This window comes from Egretta garzetta, unplaced genomic scaffold (genome assembly GCF_000687185.1).
Source record: "Egretta garzetta isolate BGI_Z169 unplaced genomic scaffold, ASM68718v1 scaffold256, whole genome shotgun sequence".
In the NCBI taxonomy this organism is placed as follows: domain Eukaryota; kingdom Metazoa; phylum Chordata; class Aves; order Pelecaniformes; family Ardeidae; genus Egretta; species Egretta garzetta.
Genome location: NW_009260073.1, coordinates 3,534,478 through 3,554,123, shown reverse-complemented (window position 1 = coordinate 3,554,123; position 19,646 = coordinate 3,534,478). Strand labels below are relative to the sequence as shown.

At 38.4% G+C, this 19,646-nt stretch overlaps 1 protein-coding gene across 1 annotated transcript in view; it reads left to right on the top strand.

The window, feature by feature from the left end:
* The first annotated feature begins 672 nt into the window (after nucleotides 1-672).
* Nucleotides 673-19,646, top strand: part of NWD2 (NACHT and WD repeat domain containing 2) — a 104,212-nt gene continuing 85,238 nt past the window's right edge. The window contains 1 exon segment of the mRNA XM_009641301.2: nucleotides 673-774. Within this exon segment, the coding sequence (XP_009639596.2) occupies nucleotides 673-774 (102 nt within the window).

Genomic DNA, 19,646 nt, shown 5'->3' with positions numbered 1-19,646 from the left:
TTTAAGATAAAATTTGGTTTGACATACAGTATCTGTTCTGTGAGATGAGGTTACTCAAAATGCAAACTGTAAGAGTATTAAATAGAGTTCACAGTATTGAAACACAGTACACATTCGTTACACTTATGGCTTCATAACAGTTCAAACATCCTATACCTCTTTATGTCTCTTAAAGTCTGAGAAGCAACAGAATTTTGTATTTTCAAATTTCCAAGTGTTTAAAGCGATAATAGGCAAAATCCCTACTTTGAGCTCCACTTCCAGCACAACACCAGTGCTACAGCATGTAGCAGATGAACCTTACCACTTGTGGAAAATGGTTAAGTACATTCTAAAATTGTCTGCTGAGGCCCTTACCAAACATTAAGAAGTACTTGTACATTCCTCCATACATAACACTTTGGTCATGCTCAAGTATGGCTATTCCAAAACCTAAGATGCTGTTTGCCTTAGCTCTATCTTGTGTTAAGTGTGCGTGTTCTGCTTTGTATGTTTGGGGGTTTTTTTTCTGTTATACTGCTTTATAGAAGTTTATTTATTTTTAAGATGCAATTGGTTGACAGTTACCTAAGAGGAAGGTATAGAGAAGATGGATCCAGACTCTCCTGCAAAGTGCACAGCAACAGGCAAGTTACAACAAGGGGAATTCTGTTTAGGTATAGAAACTTCACCATGGCAGTGGTCAAGTACCGGAACAAGTTGCCCAGAGAGGCTGTGGGATCCCCATTCCTGGAAATACTCAGAATTCATCCGGACAAACCCCAGATTGTCCAGGTGAGTTTTGAGCATCTCCAACCTCTTGTTTGAATGAGGTTCAGAGCAACCTCCACAGTTCCTTTCCAAGCTAACTTATTCTGTGATTTTGTAACTGACAGGTAAGTCAAAGGACTGTTTTGGCCCATAAAGAAATCAAATAACTACAATCTAAGTAAAGAACAGGCTACAGCTTGTCAAGTTCTTCTTTTTAAGTTAGATACTCCTGAAAATGTACAGCACCTTTTCATAATCCTTCAAAGAGCACATGTGAGGCATTATCACACACTGAAATCAGACCATAGGGCTTGCTTTCCTTACAAGTTAGCTTTCATTTAATCTTTCATTATGTTCTTATTTATGTCAGTATATTTAAGTACTCTACAGCTTTCAAATAACAGAAGTTAAAAGTGCCTTACAGATGGTGTTGGTTATTTTAACTCATGTTTACTCTCCACAAGATAGATGCTGGTAATTCCTCAGCAGTTTGCAATGATGATCCCCTTTAAAGATGTAAGATCCTAAGTACATAACACCTACATACTCATTTCCTGATACCAAATGGTGAGGTTGTTTATACAACAAAGCATTTTGGCAGCCAGAAAAAGAAAAAAAAAAAATCAGTTATACTAGAATTTTCTCTGTAGCTGAGCAAAACTGCATAAGTATGATCCCCAGAAGAGGTGGGATTGGAAACAGGTCCTTGAGCACCCAGCTGGGAGCAGTGGGTAAGCACCTGCACTCCAGAAATCCACCAGCTGGTACTCCATGCACCCCAGCCTGCAGCTGCACATCAGAAAACTGCAGAGGGAAATGCAGATGCTGAAAATATCATCCCATGGGCTTGGTCTCAGCCTTCTTACAGCACTTTTCCTGCAATCTTACAATAACTCTGTTCACCTGAGTTGAACAAAGAACAAAAACTGCCCAGCCCAAAACTTTCTGTAGTATAACAAATACTGAGTTGCAATTGGCAAGACAGAACTTCTTCAGGCATTGCCAGTAGATGCAAAGATATCTAATGATTTTAATGAGATGTTGCTGTTTAGTTTTAAATACTAATCACTTCTCACACTGAAGAGAATAGCCCATCTATGCCCAGAAAAGCAGCATGAGCCAATCATAACAAAAAGAAATAGCTAATTTAAATTTGGAATTTCTGGGTGATTCATTGACCTGCCTTCTTCAAAGGAGCCTTTGAGCAGCCGTCATAACTAAATAGCGTTTAAACAAGCAAATATTTTAAGAATGCTCACTTTGCTCCCTTGTACAATGAATCAAGCCATCTGTGCCATGCTGGTCCTTAACTGATATTCTATCCACACAGAAGGTACCAAAAATCTTGCCAGTTTGGTCCTCTGAGCAGATGCCTCCCTAAGGTACACAGCTAAGATGTTCTCCAGAGACAGGTAGACAAAAACCAAGCAGCCATGTTCAGGATAACTAGGATTTCTGCTTCTGGCTTTGTTTTCCCTTTCCTCTTCTAGGAAAATACCAAAGTTAAAGAAGAATAATTATGCGGATGTTTGGAATCAGTGTTCTCTAAAGCCTGGAATGATCCTCCTGACAGTAAGCAGAGAACAGTAAGCATCTTCAGAGAACCTCAATTCTTAAGAATTTGTTCTACTAGAGCACAAATTTCAGCCCTCTTCTAGATACACAGATTTGATTACAATGCACAAAAATTGCATCTATTTAGTGGCAGTGATGGAAAGGAACAATCTTATCTTTAGCTGTTTCTAGATCTGCGTAAGTGTCTTAATTAGCATTGGAGCATTCAACCTCGGCACCCTGTGGCTTTTCTGTGCCTTTCTCAGCAACATGTTTATTGCTTTTTCCTCAAGGCTGTGATTGTGCATTTTACTAGAACAGTGACACAATGATAAGGCCATGAGGGGTTCCAAAGCATGAAGATATTTAATCTGCATTTTCTAGTCTCTGAAAGTAAAAAAAAAGAGGAAGAACATTTTATCATTACCTTCTGCTCATGGTGAGAATGAAAATTCAATTGGCAGAGCACAACACAAAAGTATGATTGCTGTTAGCAACGGGTAATTCCAAGAAGTTACCTGGGTTTGTTTCAGTTAATCTAAACCTCAGGAATATTTAAAAGGTTTGGTAGGAATTTTTTTTCTTTTAAACAAGAATATTAGATGATAAATGCCTCAAATTAACACAAAAAAGGTTACAGAAACATTTTCTCAAAGTTCTGCAAGGAAGTATTTTGGAAGTTGAATGGATTAAAGAAGCTAGGAGAAACAAAATGCTGTTACTGAATTACTCCACACACACTATTACTTCCAAGTGCCTTCTAACCTTTATGTCTGAACTGCAACGATGCCTGCGCATAGCCAACATTGACCCATTTTCTTTCACATTGCAGTAGGAACAGAGCTTGAGAGCGCGCCAGCCCCCCCACTTGCTTTTCCTGTGCAATATTGCTAAGGCAGCCTGTTGGCCCTAAGTTAAAGCCAGACCAAAGTTCAACGTGCAGACAATACGAGCTTGGCGTCATGGGTTAATAGTGAGCTCAAGCTAAGAGAGCAAGGCAAATGCAGCATTTGAATCTGGCCACCTCTCATCTCAGCCTTCAGCTTCTTTTTCTGAGCATGATGGTCCTGCTCTCCTGTACAGCTGGCTGAGCAGAGCCACAGCCCAAGCCCACTTCTCTTCCAGATTCGCATCTCTTCGGTCCCCTCTGGAAGGGCTGACAACTGCATCCAGTCACTAAAATTTCCTAAGCAAAGTGACACCCGGTATCTAAGCAAGCTTCCTAAGGCAATGTTTCTTAGAACAAAAAAGAAACACCACCAAAAAAATCATTACAGAGATGATGGATTAGAATTTCTTAAGGCAATAAACAGTTACATACGCAGCTACTTAAAGTCTTATGTTCAAAGAGCAACAACTTTAGAGTCACTTCAGATCCCCTTTTCAGTCTTTCCTCCTGGACCTACCTGTTCCTTTTTCTTCTAAGGAGTATTCTGGTTGTTTGGAGGTTCTGTTTTGTTTTTTTCTTTTTTAGAACAGTTTCAGTCTGTCAGGAAGACATGGTGCCGCTTTGGGCCAGAACATTCACAGGCTGAACATATGCCAAAATTCTGCTCCCCACTATGTTAGTTGGAGAGTGTGTAAATCTGCCATGTCCCATGGACAATAAAGTGTACTAATATGAATTGTCCTTATTGTCACTCCTAAGAAAAATCTAAGGGAAGTTAACTGCTCAGCTTCTGACTTTAGAGAGGATCATCTAACCCCCAGGTCTCCAAAATCTGACCTTGGATGAGCTAGATCCCATGCTACAGAGTTACTGTAACTCAGTAAACTTGAATGAAAATGGTAAATCCACATCATTAGGATAGAAACAAGTTGGAACCTGTCCTTCCTATAGTCTCCCCAAAACAACAGAACAAATAGAGAGCATACCACTGGAAGAGTAAGTGGGAGAAGGGAAGCGTGACAACCGTCACCTCCTGTGAGCTTCAGAAAGTAGCATAAGGCAGAAGACCTCCTTGTCCTCCTGTTGTATCCTGGTTGTCAGTTGCTCGTAACCCTTCCACAGAGCTATCTGTACTCTGGATTTTGGTATTCATACTCTGTAGCTCCAAGCACACAATAAAAGGAAAAAGCTCTTTTGGGAAACGTTCCTCACTCCACACAACTTAAGTCTTGTGATGTGCATTTGATTCCAATACACAGAAGCAGATAACTTTCACAGGTGACCAAAATCACTGCATGGTGGTAATCAGCAAAAATTACATAAACAGACATTTCTTCCCTTTCTTTTTAATGTCACTAATTGCAAATCAGCACAAAGCCAAAAAGCTATTCTGTATTTCTTACTAACTTCTGGAAATGTTAAACAGAAAACATTTAGGTAGATTAAATGTTCAAACATAAGGTGAATTTACTGTAACTGACTCAGGCATGCACTTTAGGAAGCTTTGGTAATATGTTAACTCATTTCTCATTTTGAAGTTAATGGTTTTTTGCTTATAAAATAATAATTCTGTAAGTATAATCCTGATGATACAGAACCTAATCTTAAAGAGTTTATTTTGAGCGTCTCCAAATTTGAGTACATTCAAATCTTTAGACCATAAAAGGAATCACTAATTTCAGTCTACATTCATGCTCAGGTTTTGAAACTGTTCCCTCATTTCTTCCTACCTACACAACATAAAGTCCTAAAGCAACCTGCATCTAACAAGTGTCCGGTTTCAGCAATTTATTTTTTTAAATCATCTAAGCAAGCAAGCCTAAAAAACATATTCTAAGGGAAAAAAAAAAGTATGTCTTTTTACAGAGGAAAGCGTTACAAACAAACATGGATCTGTTTTTTAGAGATATTTAGGTTAAAGACATGGGCCAGAGTCAAATGCTCTAAGTCAGTGTAGCAACTTCATTAGGTCATGATTTTCTATCAAGTAAGCATGTGAAGCAATGAATTCATTCCACCCAGTGCTACTTCCATTGCCATTATGCTAAGGACTGCACTTCAATACATACCTAACAAATAAACCAGACTTTTGGTATGGGTTTTAAGTCAAAGGCTTAAATTATTTGGATGCAGCTATCTATGTAGAGCTCTTCAGTGAAGTTTCCTGGGTACAGTGATCTTACACTAAACACACTGTCATTTACCCACGCAAAACATTTGCTTGCATTTTGACAAGCAGTAGTCTGCTCGCTAATAAATATTAAGCTGCCTAGACAAGATTCATTGTTTTGTACTGTAAAGTCAAAAGAAAACTGTACAGTCACCCACAGTATATTTCAGTCCTCCAGCTGTTCCCGTAATCTCAGACTCACATGGGTTCAACCACAGCTGCCAGACTCCAGACAGGAACGCTCAAGATGGCAAAAGTGTGTCAAAGTCCAAGACTCACAGAATAAAGACAAGCCTTGACCAAAATGTTTTGCAAATAAAACAAAGCTTAACTAATTTTGCTCTTTGGCTACTGATAAAAGCAAATAAATCAAAATTTCCATGCTCACACATTACACGAAAAGACTTTGCAAAGTCTACTACTTCGTTACTAAGAACATCAGAAAGTGTTTCTAGATTTGACATTTTCCGACACAAGACTCGAGTTGAAGGGTCTTCATCTTGAAACAGATAAATATTCATCTTGTGATTTCCATTAAACCTGAAATCAAATCAAGTTTGAAATATAACTTTGAATTACTTATCATTGCAAAAGCATGTTATTGTCTGAATTTCTAAAGCTATGAAGAAGCATACTGTGAAGAATAGATGTGTATTTCACCTTAACATTTGATTATCCAAAGATGGTTTTCAGTCTTAATGCTGCATTAAGAAGGAGTTTTATATGAATATAGAACATCCATGTTAATATAATCTAGCTCAAGTAAAGCCAGCAGAGCTTTAGTTATAGGAATCCATTTACATGTTAAAAATTAATTCTTATTACAAGAATTTGTTTGCAGCCATCAGAAATGTCCATTTTTTTTATTCTCTTATTGCTACCAACACCATTTCTGGGGCACTACTAACTATAATATAATATCTTGAGAGTAAACTTATTTTTAATCAAACAAATCCTAGTGAAATTGTAAAAAAGTATTCCAAATACATATACATCTAGGGATGGCAGAGAGAACTGACATTTGTAAGCCCCATTTGCATGTAAAACTGATACATTTACTGCATTTAGTGCAAGTACAAGCAAAGATTTACTGATTTACTACTGCATCTCATCATATCAAATGATTTATCACTCATACAAAATAAAGCCAAGTGAAGATTTGCTCATCAATAGAAAGAACTTCCCTGGGCCATACACTCACACCGCCCTTCTCAAAAAGAACAGAATAGCACTCTGCTCTGAAAAAGCACAAGAGGGCCTTTATTCATAGCAGGAGAAGATACATACATTTCCCACATTTTCTCTCATTTAAAAAAAGTGACACCAAAGCAGCTCTTAAAGTTGGTGACCTGGGCTAAGCTGGACTCATAGTTAAGCACTGTTTTGTTAGATCAGACTTTCACTGAAAGATCCAGGGAAATAGCTAGAAAAATCTATAGCTTCATAGTTGATAAGGGAAGGAAATATATTTTAAATATTATTCAGAACAAAAAAAAAAAAAGAGCTTAGGGCATATCTGCAGAACAAGAAACCAAAGTTAGCATAGCACTCCTCTGAGTAATACTTTCTGTGTCTCAGCAGGGCTATTTCTCCCGAATGTGATGCTGCTGTGATGCATCTGTAACTGTTTGATAATCTAAGCACCCTCATTCAGAGCTCTAGAGGGGCACTGTATTATGTTATGTAGATACAGCCTGAATGTTAGCATCTGGAAAAAAGATAACACATTACAAGTATTTATAAGAAGACAGAACAGCAGCTTCATCCACAGTGTTTCTTCTGTTAACCTAACAGAAGTGTCTTGTCACTGGGTTTAGGCTGGAACCTGCTTCTTTTTAGGCAAGTTGCAAGGACTAAACGTGGCTATAATCTCTGTTCTTATCGATAGCCACAGTAATTAGCAGGTTTTAATATTATGCATGATATAACAAATATGAAGTTGTAGGATAACAGCTAGTGACTTTTCCTAGCCATAAAATAGTAGAAACACTGTAAGGTCCTCACAGATGAACCATTCAAAAGTAGAACAATGACTAATCTGCAGGAGCTTTAAGATACCATATATAGCATTCCACAGGTGGCAAGAGAACAAGGAGTACATTAAAATATAATATTTGGTATTGTAAAAATAGGATCAAATCCACAGTGATGATGATAGCATCAACAGACAGTGTATTTAAAATGTCATTCTGACAGTCATGCTCCATTCCACTTCCTTACAGGCTCCTTTGATCAAGCTTGTGTGACAACTTACCTAACATCTGTCACCTTCCATAAATTAGCTCAAAACCATTAAACAGAGATTGATAATACAGGATCCAAAAATTAAGAAATTTAGCAATGCTTACATGGTGTGAGTCTCCTGTGACAGGGAAAAGTTCGCTTTATCTTTTATTACTGCAGCTTCAATGAATAGCAAATACCTTCTGAAACCATAATATTTGCTAAACAGAAAACATTTTCTGTCTGGGGCAAAAGGCTGTTCTATAACTGTATATTCACACTTGGTGTGAGCATCTGAAACAAACAGTTGGAAGCATCTTTCAATTCTAGCGTACATCTTTACAAGCCTAGCTAAGAAAACTGAACCAATGTATTTCGTGGCCAAACAGCCAGTTCACTGGATGCAGCTCCCATAAACCAGTTGGATCAGTTGTCAGCTTCTGAAGGTCCAGTCTGGACATTAGACACAGCTTCCTGATTAAAATTACTGCAGCACTGGAACAGGTTACCCAGGAATGTCATGGAATTTCCATCCCTGAAGGCTCTCAAGATTTGGCTAAACAAAACCACAAGTGAACCGATCCAACATTGACAACAGTCCTGCCCTGAGCACAGGCTTGGACTAGATGACCTACCCAGGTCCCTTCTAACAAATCTTCCATGATTCCACAATTCACAAGAAACAAGAATTTGATGCAGAAACCTTATGATTAATATACATGAAACACTCCAATAAGATATACTCTAGCTTTTACTTTCTGGTTTGGTAAAAATCATAAGTACAAGATTTCCCCCGTCCCACCCCATTAGTCTCAGAGAGCACACAAACCATTAAGATTACCTTTGACTATAGCAACCAGTTGTTTACTGCTAACAGTAATCATCAAGCTCCAAGGCATTGTTCACTACACTATTTATGGTGCGAGTCTCAGTAGTTTCCAGCGCACTGGACATAATGTACAGCTCTTAGTGGAAAATTAGTCAAGTGCATGCTACTTTGCCTAGGAGAAGCCTTTTGTATGGGCAGCTAACTTTCAACCTCTTTGCCACTCAAAGTGGCATTTGAAAGCAGCTTTCCAACAAACCATCTTCAAAAACTCTTTGGCCTCTTTGAAAGAGAGGTCATAAATTCCTTTCAAACCTCAGCTTTGATTGCTCTAACCACCACAATTAGTGCAGTATCCTGTAGAAAGCATTTTAAACTCAGAAACAGATTCTGAAAGACACGCACTCAATTCCTGAATGTGAAGAAATCCTGAATTTCAATGATTGCAGTGAAGTACCAGCATAACTAAAATCATTTAATGTTCCTGAATCTCTAAATTAAGCTTTACTAGGCCTACATTTAAGACTTGATTCTACTGAAAACAGGATCCATTCAATCCAGAAATCTTTGGATCAATGTCCTCATTCACGAAGGCAGTCATAAATGAAACAGAAGTCAACCATTCTGGGTTAATAACGTAGAAATCCACTCTCTCCCCTTTCTCTCTCTCTCTCATCAGCTTCTACTGCTACAGAGTAGCTCTAACATGGGGAGCATCTTGCATGCCAACATGCCCATCCAGAATGTCAGAGCTCAGGAAGACATAAGTGGGAAAACTGTGCAATTATAACTGCTAAAAAACTTGAAAGCCTCTCTCCACAAGCGTTCTCAAGGCTAGATTACCCTTGCTGCCAAGAACAAAGTTAAAATTTTCAGGAATTCAAACCTTAGTAATAGCATGAAGAAGAGTGACAGGAAGGTAAAAGACTTGGGGAATGAGAATAATACCGCAGTATCACTTGTGTACCCATTTCCTCTCACAAGAAAGCCTGCTGATGTCAATTCAAAAGCATAAAGTCTGTAACATGTGCAGAGAGGCCAGAGTGACATTTTTAGTTTAACTTTTTCCTTCAGGTCTTCTAGTTTCCATCAGTTTAGATCTCTTAGGTGACATGAAGAATACTAGAAGAGCCTTCCAGTCCCAGCTTGTAATCTCAGAAAGAGGAATTGACATGGCAGCACTCAAAGAATGCAAGTTTACAGCAGGCTGGAATGAATTCCAGTGTTCAAGGTTAGTTACACAAATATCTTAACTGTTACCCTGTCTCCTTTTGACCAAGGGTCTCTTTCTTTGTTAAGAATGGCAGGACTATCAGAGCAGCAAGTCCTGGAGCATTTAGAAATTTATAGGTTCAGTACAAAAAAACCCACCCCACCCCCCAAAAAAAAAATCAACTAACACAGTGAAAGGCAATGACTACAGACTGGGTCTCAAAGAAGTAACAGCTATTTACTTGGCAAGCATAGATAAGTTCTTGCCATCACTGCCAACTGAAAGGAATTTGAAGCTTAGCCTATGAACCCAGACGCTCTCAGAGGCAAGACCTATATATGCTTACTTTTGAACTGGACTTGCATTGCTTTTGATCAACTTTAAGAATTTCCCTCAACTTCAGGTGACTTATTTAGCAATCTAAATAGGGTCAATAAATACAGCACCATTACTCACTGACAGATTTTTAAGTTATTGAGACAGGCAGGAAAATAGCAAACATCATCAGGAACCCTGGAGTGCATTCATGCAACAAAATGTCACCTTTTCCCTTGCAGTAAACACTGTCTCTTTCCCTTTTAGAGCATCTACTTTGCTGAGATGTCTCCTTGCTTTGCAATGCAACCACTATAGTGCCTTGTTCTGCATCTGCTTTCAAAAAAATTACTTTGGGTAAGCCTACTCTTTGAAGGCAGTGGCATATTAAGAAAGGTAATTAACAAAAGAAAAAGGTTACGCATCCAATATATACATGTTGTGGGGTTTGTATTTTGTTGGTGGTTTTTTTCCCCCCCCAAATTCTGCAGAGAGCAAGAAACATGCAAACCAAACGGGCTGTTTGTTTAAGCAAACTTGAAATTGTGGATTAAGTTATTTCTCAGGTAAATCTCAGTTCTTTAACACAAATTGCTCACCATGTTTCTTCTGAGACAGTTTTCTAATTCAGTATTAATAAGAATCTGAGCACCCATAAAAGGAGTTTCACAACTACCTAGTATCTCTTGAGGTGAGAACACTAAACTTCACCCCACAGCCATAAAGCAGCTTCTCTGATAAAACTTTGTGACCTATTTTACAGTTCCTTCCCTGGCTGGAAAAGGATTTGTGAAAGGACACGCATGTCACTTTCTCAGTATCAAGACAGTAATAAGCCGTCAGTTGAATTTCTAAATTGACAGATTTTATTAAGTTTGCATATTTGCATTAACCCCTTCGAAAAAATTGAGTGCAGAAAAATGTAGTTCTCAGAGCCCAATTCTTACTTCCTTGAAAAACAGTATTAAGAAGGAATACTATCTTTAAAGGGAATAATTACACTATTAGAAGTAGGCCCAAGGAGAAGTCAGAAATAAGCACAAAATAAAGAGAATCCGGGTTGTAAAAATGCTACATGCATATGTACACACACCTGTATATGCATGAAATTGAACAGCTAGGAAATCCATAATAAGAAAATGCCAGATGTATCAATAAGTATTGTATTACAGTTACAATACATGATGAAATCATGTTTAAAACATTATCCTATGTGATACATCCCAGACAAAACCAACTGAAAGAGCAGCAAGATTTTTATCAGCTTTTGAAATTCAGGATATAGTCCAGAATTGTAATCCAGTCACACTTTAAAGGCTCAGATGCCAATTAGATTCTCAGATACAGGTGCCCGTCATTAGTTAAAACTGGTCTTCCATCTGTGCCTCATGATGAGTCTGCAATATCTGTTTTGATATCAACTTCACTACACTTACCTGTGTCTTTGTCACCTCACAGCAAGTCTGTTGCAGTCAATGGCAGGTTACAATTCAAATGTTTTTAAACACTCCATTGATGCCACCTTTGGTATTTCAGTTAAGCTGATGTCACATCTCTAACATTTCTGAAAAATGCCTTTTTACCTTCAGGATAGAACAGTTGTAAGGGCTTTAAGAGGACCCACAGCCTGCATGGCTTCCAACATTCTATCAAGGAGTTCTATTCCTAGAGTCCTGAGCACTTGGACCTTCTTCCAATTTGTTTCAATACTTTTATCCTCTTTAAATATAGTAAATCAAGAAATAACATATCAAAGCATATCCCTGCAAAATTCATTCAATACAGATGAAAAAAGCTTATGAACGTACATAACAAGAAAGAAATTCAGAAGAAACAGAAGATAGCTACAGGTCCAAAGGATGAATCTTAGGCCTCCTCTCCCCTAATTCAGCATGAACAAACAGATTTCCGGTCTTTTCTCCCAGTCTTATAGCAATAATCCCAACCGCTTTGGAGGTCCTCTAGTTTTAGTGACCCTACAGGAAAGGGAGGCAGGTAGAAGGAAGAGGCAGCAGGGACTACAGTTACCAAGTCCTGAGCGCCTGCACACCAGCTAGGAGGTACAGCTGGCCAGTAGCTGCTACCTCACACATGACCTCGCACACCTGTCTTGTTTTTTGCTAGGACCCACGGTAAAATAACTTCCAAGGAATTTCAGGGATTTTTACACCCTTTTTTTTGGGGAGGGTGGTGGGGGGATATGATGTTTTTTTCTTTGGGTTATTTTTTTGGCTTTATTTTTTAAACAAAGATTAGAAAAATGAAAACCCCAACACTTCTACAGATACAGGAGACAGCAAGTCAGGAGAAAGGGCAGATCTTATATTCCCCCCACCCCATTTTTCCTCATGCATTTGTGAAGACTAAGGCAGTATATCTGAAAGACAACTGAAAACAGGCAAGTTTTCTCCTGCTTAAACCATCTCTTACAATAATACACCTTCACTAGGCTAAAAGTTGAACCTATAAGCAATGCACATTCCTGACTCAAGCAGAGCAGTGACGCATTTTCTACAGTAAAAAACTTAATAGGAAGAGGCAAGTCTACGGCTTTTGGGTAATTCAATTTTTATTGCTTCTAAAATTCTGTGCATCCATTTGCCTCTTACTTGACTTTCACCTTCAGCTAAAGTTTGTACCTTCGTCTGCCTCCATGTCAAGCTGCATTTGCTACTACCTTTGAGACAACCCAGCCATGATATCATTAGGTAAAAAAACCTTGACATTGGGATGTTGCTCATGTATTTCTGAAGAGCAGGGTGTTGTTCTTGTTGCCTGATACTAGTGGAGAGTTTCCACCACATCACCGCTTTTTATTAATCATGGGTGCATGAAAACCTGCATTCAAATGGGAACTTTGTTATTTACATTTTCTACAAACTCAGCCTGCTTCTAGGCACCAAACACACTTCTGTAAAAAGATATTCCCATTTTGAGGTCTCAGGAATACCACTAAAAAATTGCAGCGACCAATATTTGATCAATTCCCTGGCTATACTTTTCATACTGTTGATCCTTCCTTCTTCTGCCATTTGCTTCAGGGCTTTTACAGCACACTCCTGTTGACCTACTGAATATTCCAGCCATTTAAAAAAAAAAAAATGCCCAGTCCACTGCCATTGAATTAACTGGATTTTTTTTTTTACTACTTAATTTACTCTAAGAAAAAGCAGTTAGGCCATCTGGAAGCACTTTTGAGAATTCTGTTGCTTTTCCATAGAGACACATACTTATATGGCCTTTTAGCTCTTGTGAAGACCATGAGCTCACAAGAATGCAGTGTATCCAGTGGCAAGGAAGCTTCTTCAAAAATGGCTATTTACATAAATAACAATAGCAGCTGCAGTTATACTAATGATATAAAGTTACAAGAGCTAACCATATCTATAATTAGACCATGAGCTCATCACAGCCTAGTCAGATATAAGTCTTGGAAAAAATATTGCATGATGCCATGGGTACAGTACAGGCAAAGAGAACTAATGCCTCATTCTAAAGCGGCTAGTCATTGCTACTTAATTATTAGTCCTCACCATGATTCAGAATGTAACCATGTTAGGTCCTGTACAGACACAGAACTAAATAAATTCACCACAGCAGAAAACCTACAGCGAAGGGAGACTCTAGCTACTAAGAGGAACTTGGCAGTAGTTGTGGAGGTACGCTGCCATTCAGTTTTGACCACAAACTCCAGAATTGTCATGAGAAGACTTGGTTTAGATTTACTTGCATGCAGTGTAAATCACTTTATATGAATACATGTACCACTGCCACCTGTGCAGACAGACTGCAAACTTACCAAATCAAGACAACAGTGGCAAATACCCACTTTCACTTCTAATTAAATCACAGGTGCAAACAAATGAAGGACCAGGCTCTTAATCTCTAGTCATGCATTCCTTATTCACTAGTACTACAGAATTATAGTCTTCCTTTCTTTTGTAGGGATAAATCTTCAGCCAGCTCTCTTCAAAATTCAGTTCTGAAGATGCTCACATCTGCAGATGTTATCTGGGAAAAATGGTTTCTTGGGTTGAAATTGTCAAGAAATCCTGTAAGAAAATAATTAATTCCTTGATCCAGTTTAAGAAACAAAATGAGCATAAATATGTATAGTATGGATATAGTTCTTCACGGGTCTATGAGAAGGAGGATTTATTTTACAGAACACCAGGCAAAACAATCCCAATGCTCTTTAAACCCCTTTCCTGGGGTCTGACTCAGTAGCCACTGAAGTTATTCCAGAAATGGCTTCACTGGTTTAAATTGTTAATTTCTATATCCTTTCAACAACTGCAGAAAATATCAGGAAGCAATTAAGTCACTTAGAAGCCACTTTAAATACAGAATTCAAGTGCTGCCTCATACAACCTAACTAGTAAACTTGCATGTCATTCAAATGCTACCATAATAAAAAAAAAGAACCAGTTGAAGAAATACTGTATTTTTCCACACCTCTTGTTTAATGCCTACAAGGATACTTTTTATTGCAATGTGAAAGACTAATATGGAAGTTTTACTGTAACTTTAGTTGTATATTGGCAGGGACAAGAGACTAAGCTGCCAACTGTTTCTTCATCTGCTTATAAGCATATTGCAAATTCAGTTGTTACATTAATTAGCTCTCAGATCACTTATTATTGTTTGCTCTTAAGCAACATCTCTTTTCACCCCATCTATTGGGTTTTACTCTTATTTCAAAAAAAATAGCTTTCTGACTATGCTGGACCATAGTGATACAGCAACTGCCAGTTGGACAAATACAAGTAAAAAATATGCATTTCACTGTAAATAAGAGTATGAGTACTTCTCACCGGTTTAATTATAGTATACTGGAAGCGATAAGTGATTGCTTTTCATGAAGAGGAACCGAAATGCTAATTAGCACTTTTTTAACAAGAGTTTCAGTTTATACAAGTGTTTACTGCCAACAAAAAAGGATTAATATAGCTCTCCTTTTGCACAGTTGCATTTAAATTTGCTGCTATATTGTCTTTATACAGAGCTTGTTTCTTCTTGGAAAGCCAGTGTGGTGGTCTATGCACCAATAATTCTTCTGGTTTCTTAATTCTTGAACAAAAATAAGTCAGTGAAGTGATGATTTATGCAGCAGAGCTTGAATACTTTTATTCCTACTGATCTCCAGAGTTAAGATTTCTGGATTAATATGCTTTCTTGTTCAATTTATTGATTTTCATATCATCAGTTAAATAAGCACATGATCTTTTTGATATCAAGCACATTCATTTTCACAGAATCTGCATTTATTTCCACAGCTATGAAGTTCTTTGTATGACTACATCCATGCATAGTGTGCCTCCTTACACCTTGTTCATGGACCAACTTACCCACAAACAATTCCACGTGAGTGACCTCTTAATTGATACCCTGTTCAAAACAGGATATCCTGCTCTAAATGTGCTCCTTCCCAAAGTATGTAAAGCACCAGTTTCTCATTTGTTTATTTCCTTCCTCCTCAGCTCTGCAGGCCACAATATATTAAGCTTGCATTTGATACACACATAAGCCACATGCAAGACACATCACTTTTCAGACAGATGCAGACAAAACAATACAGGTATACCCTGAATTAATAATCTGCAATCAGTATGGCAGATCACTTTGAACTAGCCATTAGCAACACAGAGCTCAGCATGGCTTCCAAGGCCTGCTCAGGTAGCACAAGTTACCTTGCCAAAGTTGTGTTGTGGCAGAACTGGGCTGTTACTGGCCTTCCACCCCTGATGTACCGCATGATGCATCCCCATTGCAGTTCCAACAGCCAGGACCATGAGTCCACATCCTTACAAACTAATCCATGCAAGGTCAGATAGGACTACTACTTCAGTTCCAGTTTAGATTAACAAAATAATCTTACAAGGTTATAAGACCTCTGAAATCCTACCTACAGAGAACTCCCTTAGTTTATTTTGAGGCCCTGGTAGGACTGTGCAGAAAGACCCATTCTGTCAAGTCTGTTCTAGTTTCCTATTCATTCCTCATAGAGAGGTGTCAGTTCACAACTGACAAACCATACATGCTTTGGTACTCACCTGTCTTCAATCTTAATCCTGGAAGTGAATCAAATACAGTCACCCTTCAGCTCAAAAGCTATCTCATTTAAGATCATGTTTCCTTACAGACAGGAGTATTCTCTATTAATCTTCTAGTAACCCATCTACATACCTGTCAGACAGCAGCATCAGCTGCTGAGATTCTGATTCCCTGGCACAGATACAAGCAGCTTTAGGTGCATGGCTTTAGAGCTCAGGATCTGCTCCCTCTATAGTTAGCAGACTATCACACATAGCATGAATCTGGTTATTTCATGCATAATGCACCCTTGACTAAAACCAGCATGTCTCCCAAGAGGAAGACAGACTAAAACAACACAATTTTACTCTCAACATCTGTTGCAAGTGCTTAGAAAATAGAAGAGGTAAGCTTTAAAACCCCAACCAATTTCAGTTTGATAAAGGAGAGCTGTCTCAGAAAACTCAAGTCCCTCCAGGTTTCAGGAAAGTCAGCAGCAAGGTAAAAACCTAATTCTCTGATCACTCTTCTCCCCCAGATACCAGTTTGGCAGACAAGTTGAGGCTTAGGCAGTTCCACTTCTCAGAGGACTTCCATAGACTACCTCTTTACAAAAAGATAAAAAGAATATTTAATTACATTGGAAAGCAATTCAGCTAGAACCATCAGGAAAGAACACACCCCAGTAACCAGTCTAAAGAATTCACAATTCCGTTTTCCTTTACCAATGACACAAAACGCATCTCTTGGTACAAACTCTGTATTTGCAGCACAGGACACAGCACTAAGCCACAGCAAGTGCATGTTACATCCAAAGTGCTTGTTACATTCTTGCAAACTTCTTTCAACAGTTTACCACAAAAATCTAAGCAGAAATCAAACATAAACTACAGATTATTGCTGTTTGAGTCCACTGTGTGTGACACATTAATTTCACTCTTAACTTAAATCTCAAAGTGCTTGCATATGCAATAAATGTCCATTTATCCACCCAGAAGTGTTTTCTTGCCAGCTAAAATTCTAACACCACAAGCAAAACTATTCAAAACCAGTAAATTTCTACCACTGAACTTGGCTCACCACCAGATGCATAAAGTCAAGATTTTAATTGCTAAAAGTGCAAGCACACCAGCTTTACTCCAGCTAGCACAAAATCATCTTTCTAAAGACAGGAGTAGCTTCACCCTTAGCTTTTAGCAAACCAGGTAGTATATTGGAGCCAGCACAATTATACCCATCAGCACTATGGTTACTCCAAATTTATTTGCACATTTATATCAAGACTAATACAGCCCTTAAATTTTCATGACTAGCTGCTTGTGATGAGGGCCTATTTTCTCCCTAGCTACACCACATTTCATAGGCTACCATCTGGCCCTGTAAAAGCAGCCTTACAGAGACAGAAATAAAGCAAACTTTCATAGCTTAGGCCCATAGCAAGAATAAAAGTTAAAACTGCTTCTTACACTCCTGAAGCTATTTTTAAAAATACTTATCTCAACATGTACATTACTTAGCATTTATATGATACCCAACAGGCGTTATGTTAAAATGAGATTTTACTCTGTATTAGGTGATTGCATCTTGTGCAAAATGCTTGCTAGCTACCAAAAAGCGTTTGCTATTCTGTTCTGAATACCTGACTCAGTAACTGACATAGGGAGCATTTGTTTGACATGAATATGTAGATACGTGAAAAATCTGTGACCAAAACAAGACAGACTATGAAAAAAGGTCAAGTTTGACAGGCTGGAAAAAAAAGCCTTAAGGCTCCTCTTCAAACCAAGTTTGAGTTTTCTTCAAAGGTCAACATCACTGTGACCTATTTCAATTTTCTTCATTAGTAGGCCTCAGGAATGCTTTGAAATATTCTTGTTCTAAGCACTTGGGGAAAACCTTAAAACTGATAGAAGTTTATCTCTGCATAACCAACACAACGCAGCCTCTATAGCATGTCAGTTCCCAGGATTAAAAAGGCTTCTCTATGCCATACATCTTTGAATCAAAATTTAGATGCAGTTTCAGTCTGAGTGTTCCAAAAAACACTATCAATGTGCTCAGTCTAATGAATATTCCCCCAAGCGTAACACAAGTCTTTTTCACCTAGTGTTCCAGATAACCTGATTTTTTGTTTTGGGATAAGCCAATTATTTTTGTACTCCTAGTTTATACCAGTCAATGGGCATTAGAGCATTCGGATGACAGAAATCAAGATTATACTCATTTGCGACTTCTCAGTACACTTCCTCAAGCATCCTGCAAAGACAACATAACCTGCCTGTTCAAGTCTAATGTGACATCTCCATCAACTGACATCACAGATAAGATCCATAATTATCAACTCGAGGTACTAAATAAGGCATTTCCTAAGAATAATAAGACATGTAGCTATGGAAGACTTTTTTAGTTTTACTCAAATTTGTGTCAGTTTAGGAAGAACTACACAAACTGACCACATGACGGCCATTTCTCTTTCATGTTGTACATAACTGCAGAGTTCAGTTTAGATCTTGGGATCCTGCCTGATTAAAGTTGAGTCCTCACACAATTTTTATTTCAGATAATCCACACTGCATTAAAAGCATTACAAAATCACAGAATTGCAAGGGTTGGAAGGGACCTCGGGAGATCATCTAGTCCAACCCCCCTGCTAAAGCAGGTTCTCCTAGAGCATGTTACACAGGACTTCATCCAGGCGGACTTTGAATATCTCCAGAGAAGGAGACTCCACAATGCCCCTAGGCAGCCTGTTCCAGTGCTCTGTCACCCTCAGAGTAAAGAAGTTTCTCCTCATATTCAACTGAAACCTCTTATGTCTCAGTTTGTACCCATTGCCCCTTGTCCTGTCACTGGACACCACTGCAAAGAGTCTGGTTCCATCCTCTTGACTTTCATCCTTAAGACATTTGTATGTATTGATGAGGTCCCCTCTCAGTCTTCTCTTCTTCAGGCTGAAGAAGCCCAACTCTCTCAGCCTTTCCTCGTAGGGGAGATGCTCCAGTCCCTTAATCATCCTAGTTGCTCTCCTCTGGACTCTTTCTAGGAATTCCTCATCTTTCTTGAACTGGGGACAGGAAGAGGTGGAAAGATACAGTGGGCATGCACAAAGGTACTAAATCCTTCCCCAGAAACAGGTTAAATGGAAGTCAGGCCTAATATTTTCCCCTTGCACAAATCCTACCTAGGAAGACAACTAGGCAGTGTTCCTATCCAGTTACATACCTTGGAAGTTCAATAAGTCACAGGAGTAGCTACAGCAAGATACAAGTTCGAGAGTTTTCATTTCACCTATCTTAATAAATAAATCCTAAGTAAGATAGCTACATACATTTATCTACCCCAACCAAAAAAAATCCCAACAAAAATACTTTTATGACAGGTGTCTCCAGACAGGTCTAACATTTTCAACTTTGTCCTGAAATTTAAAAATCATACAAGTGGTTTTAACTGAAAAAATCTTGGGAGGGGGTGGGGGTACAAAATCACTATATCCTATCATCTTTTTATATTAATTACCTTTCAGAAGTGTACAGTTTCCCTGAAAATTCATTAAGTTCTTTATCACTGATATCAATACACAACACAATTAGATATCTAAACATAAGAAACTAAAGGTCATGATCATTATATTCCCTGGTGTACTGAGTATGATTCACCCCTTATTTTAAGAAGG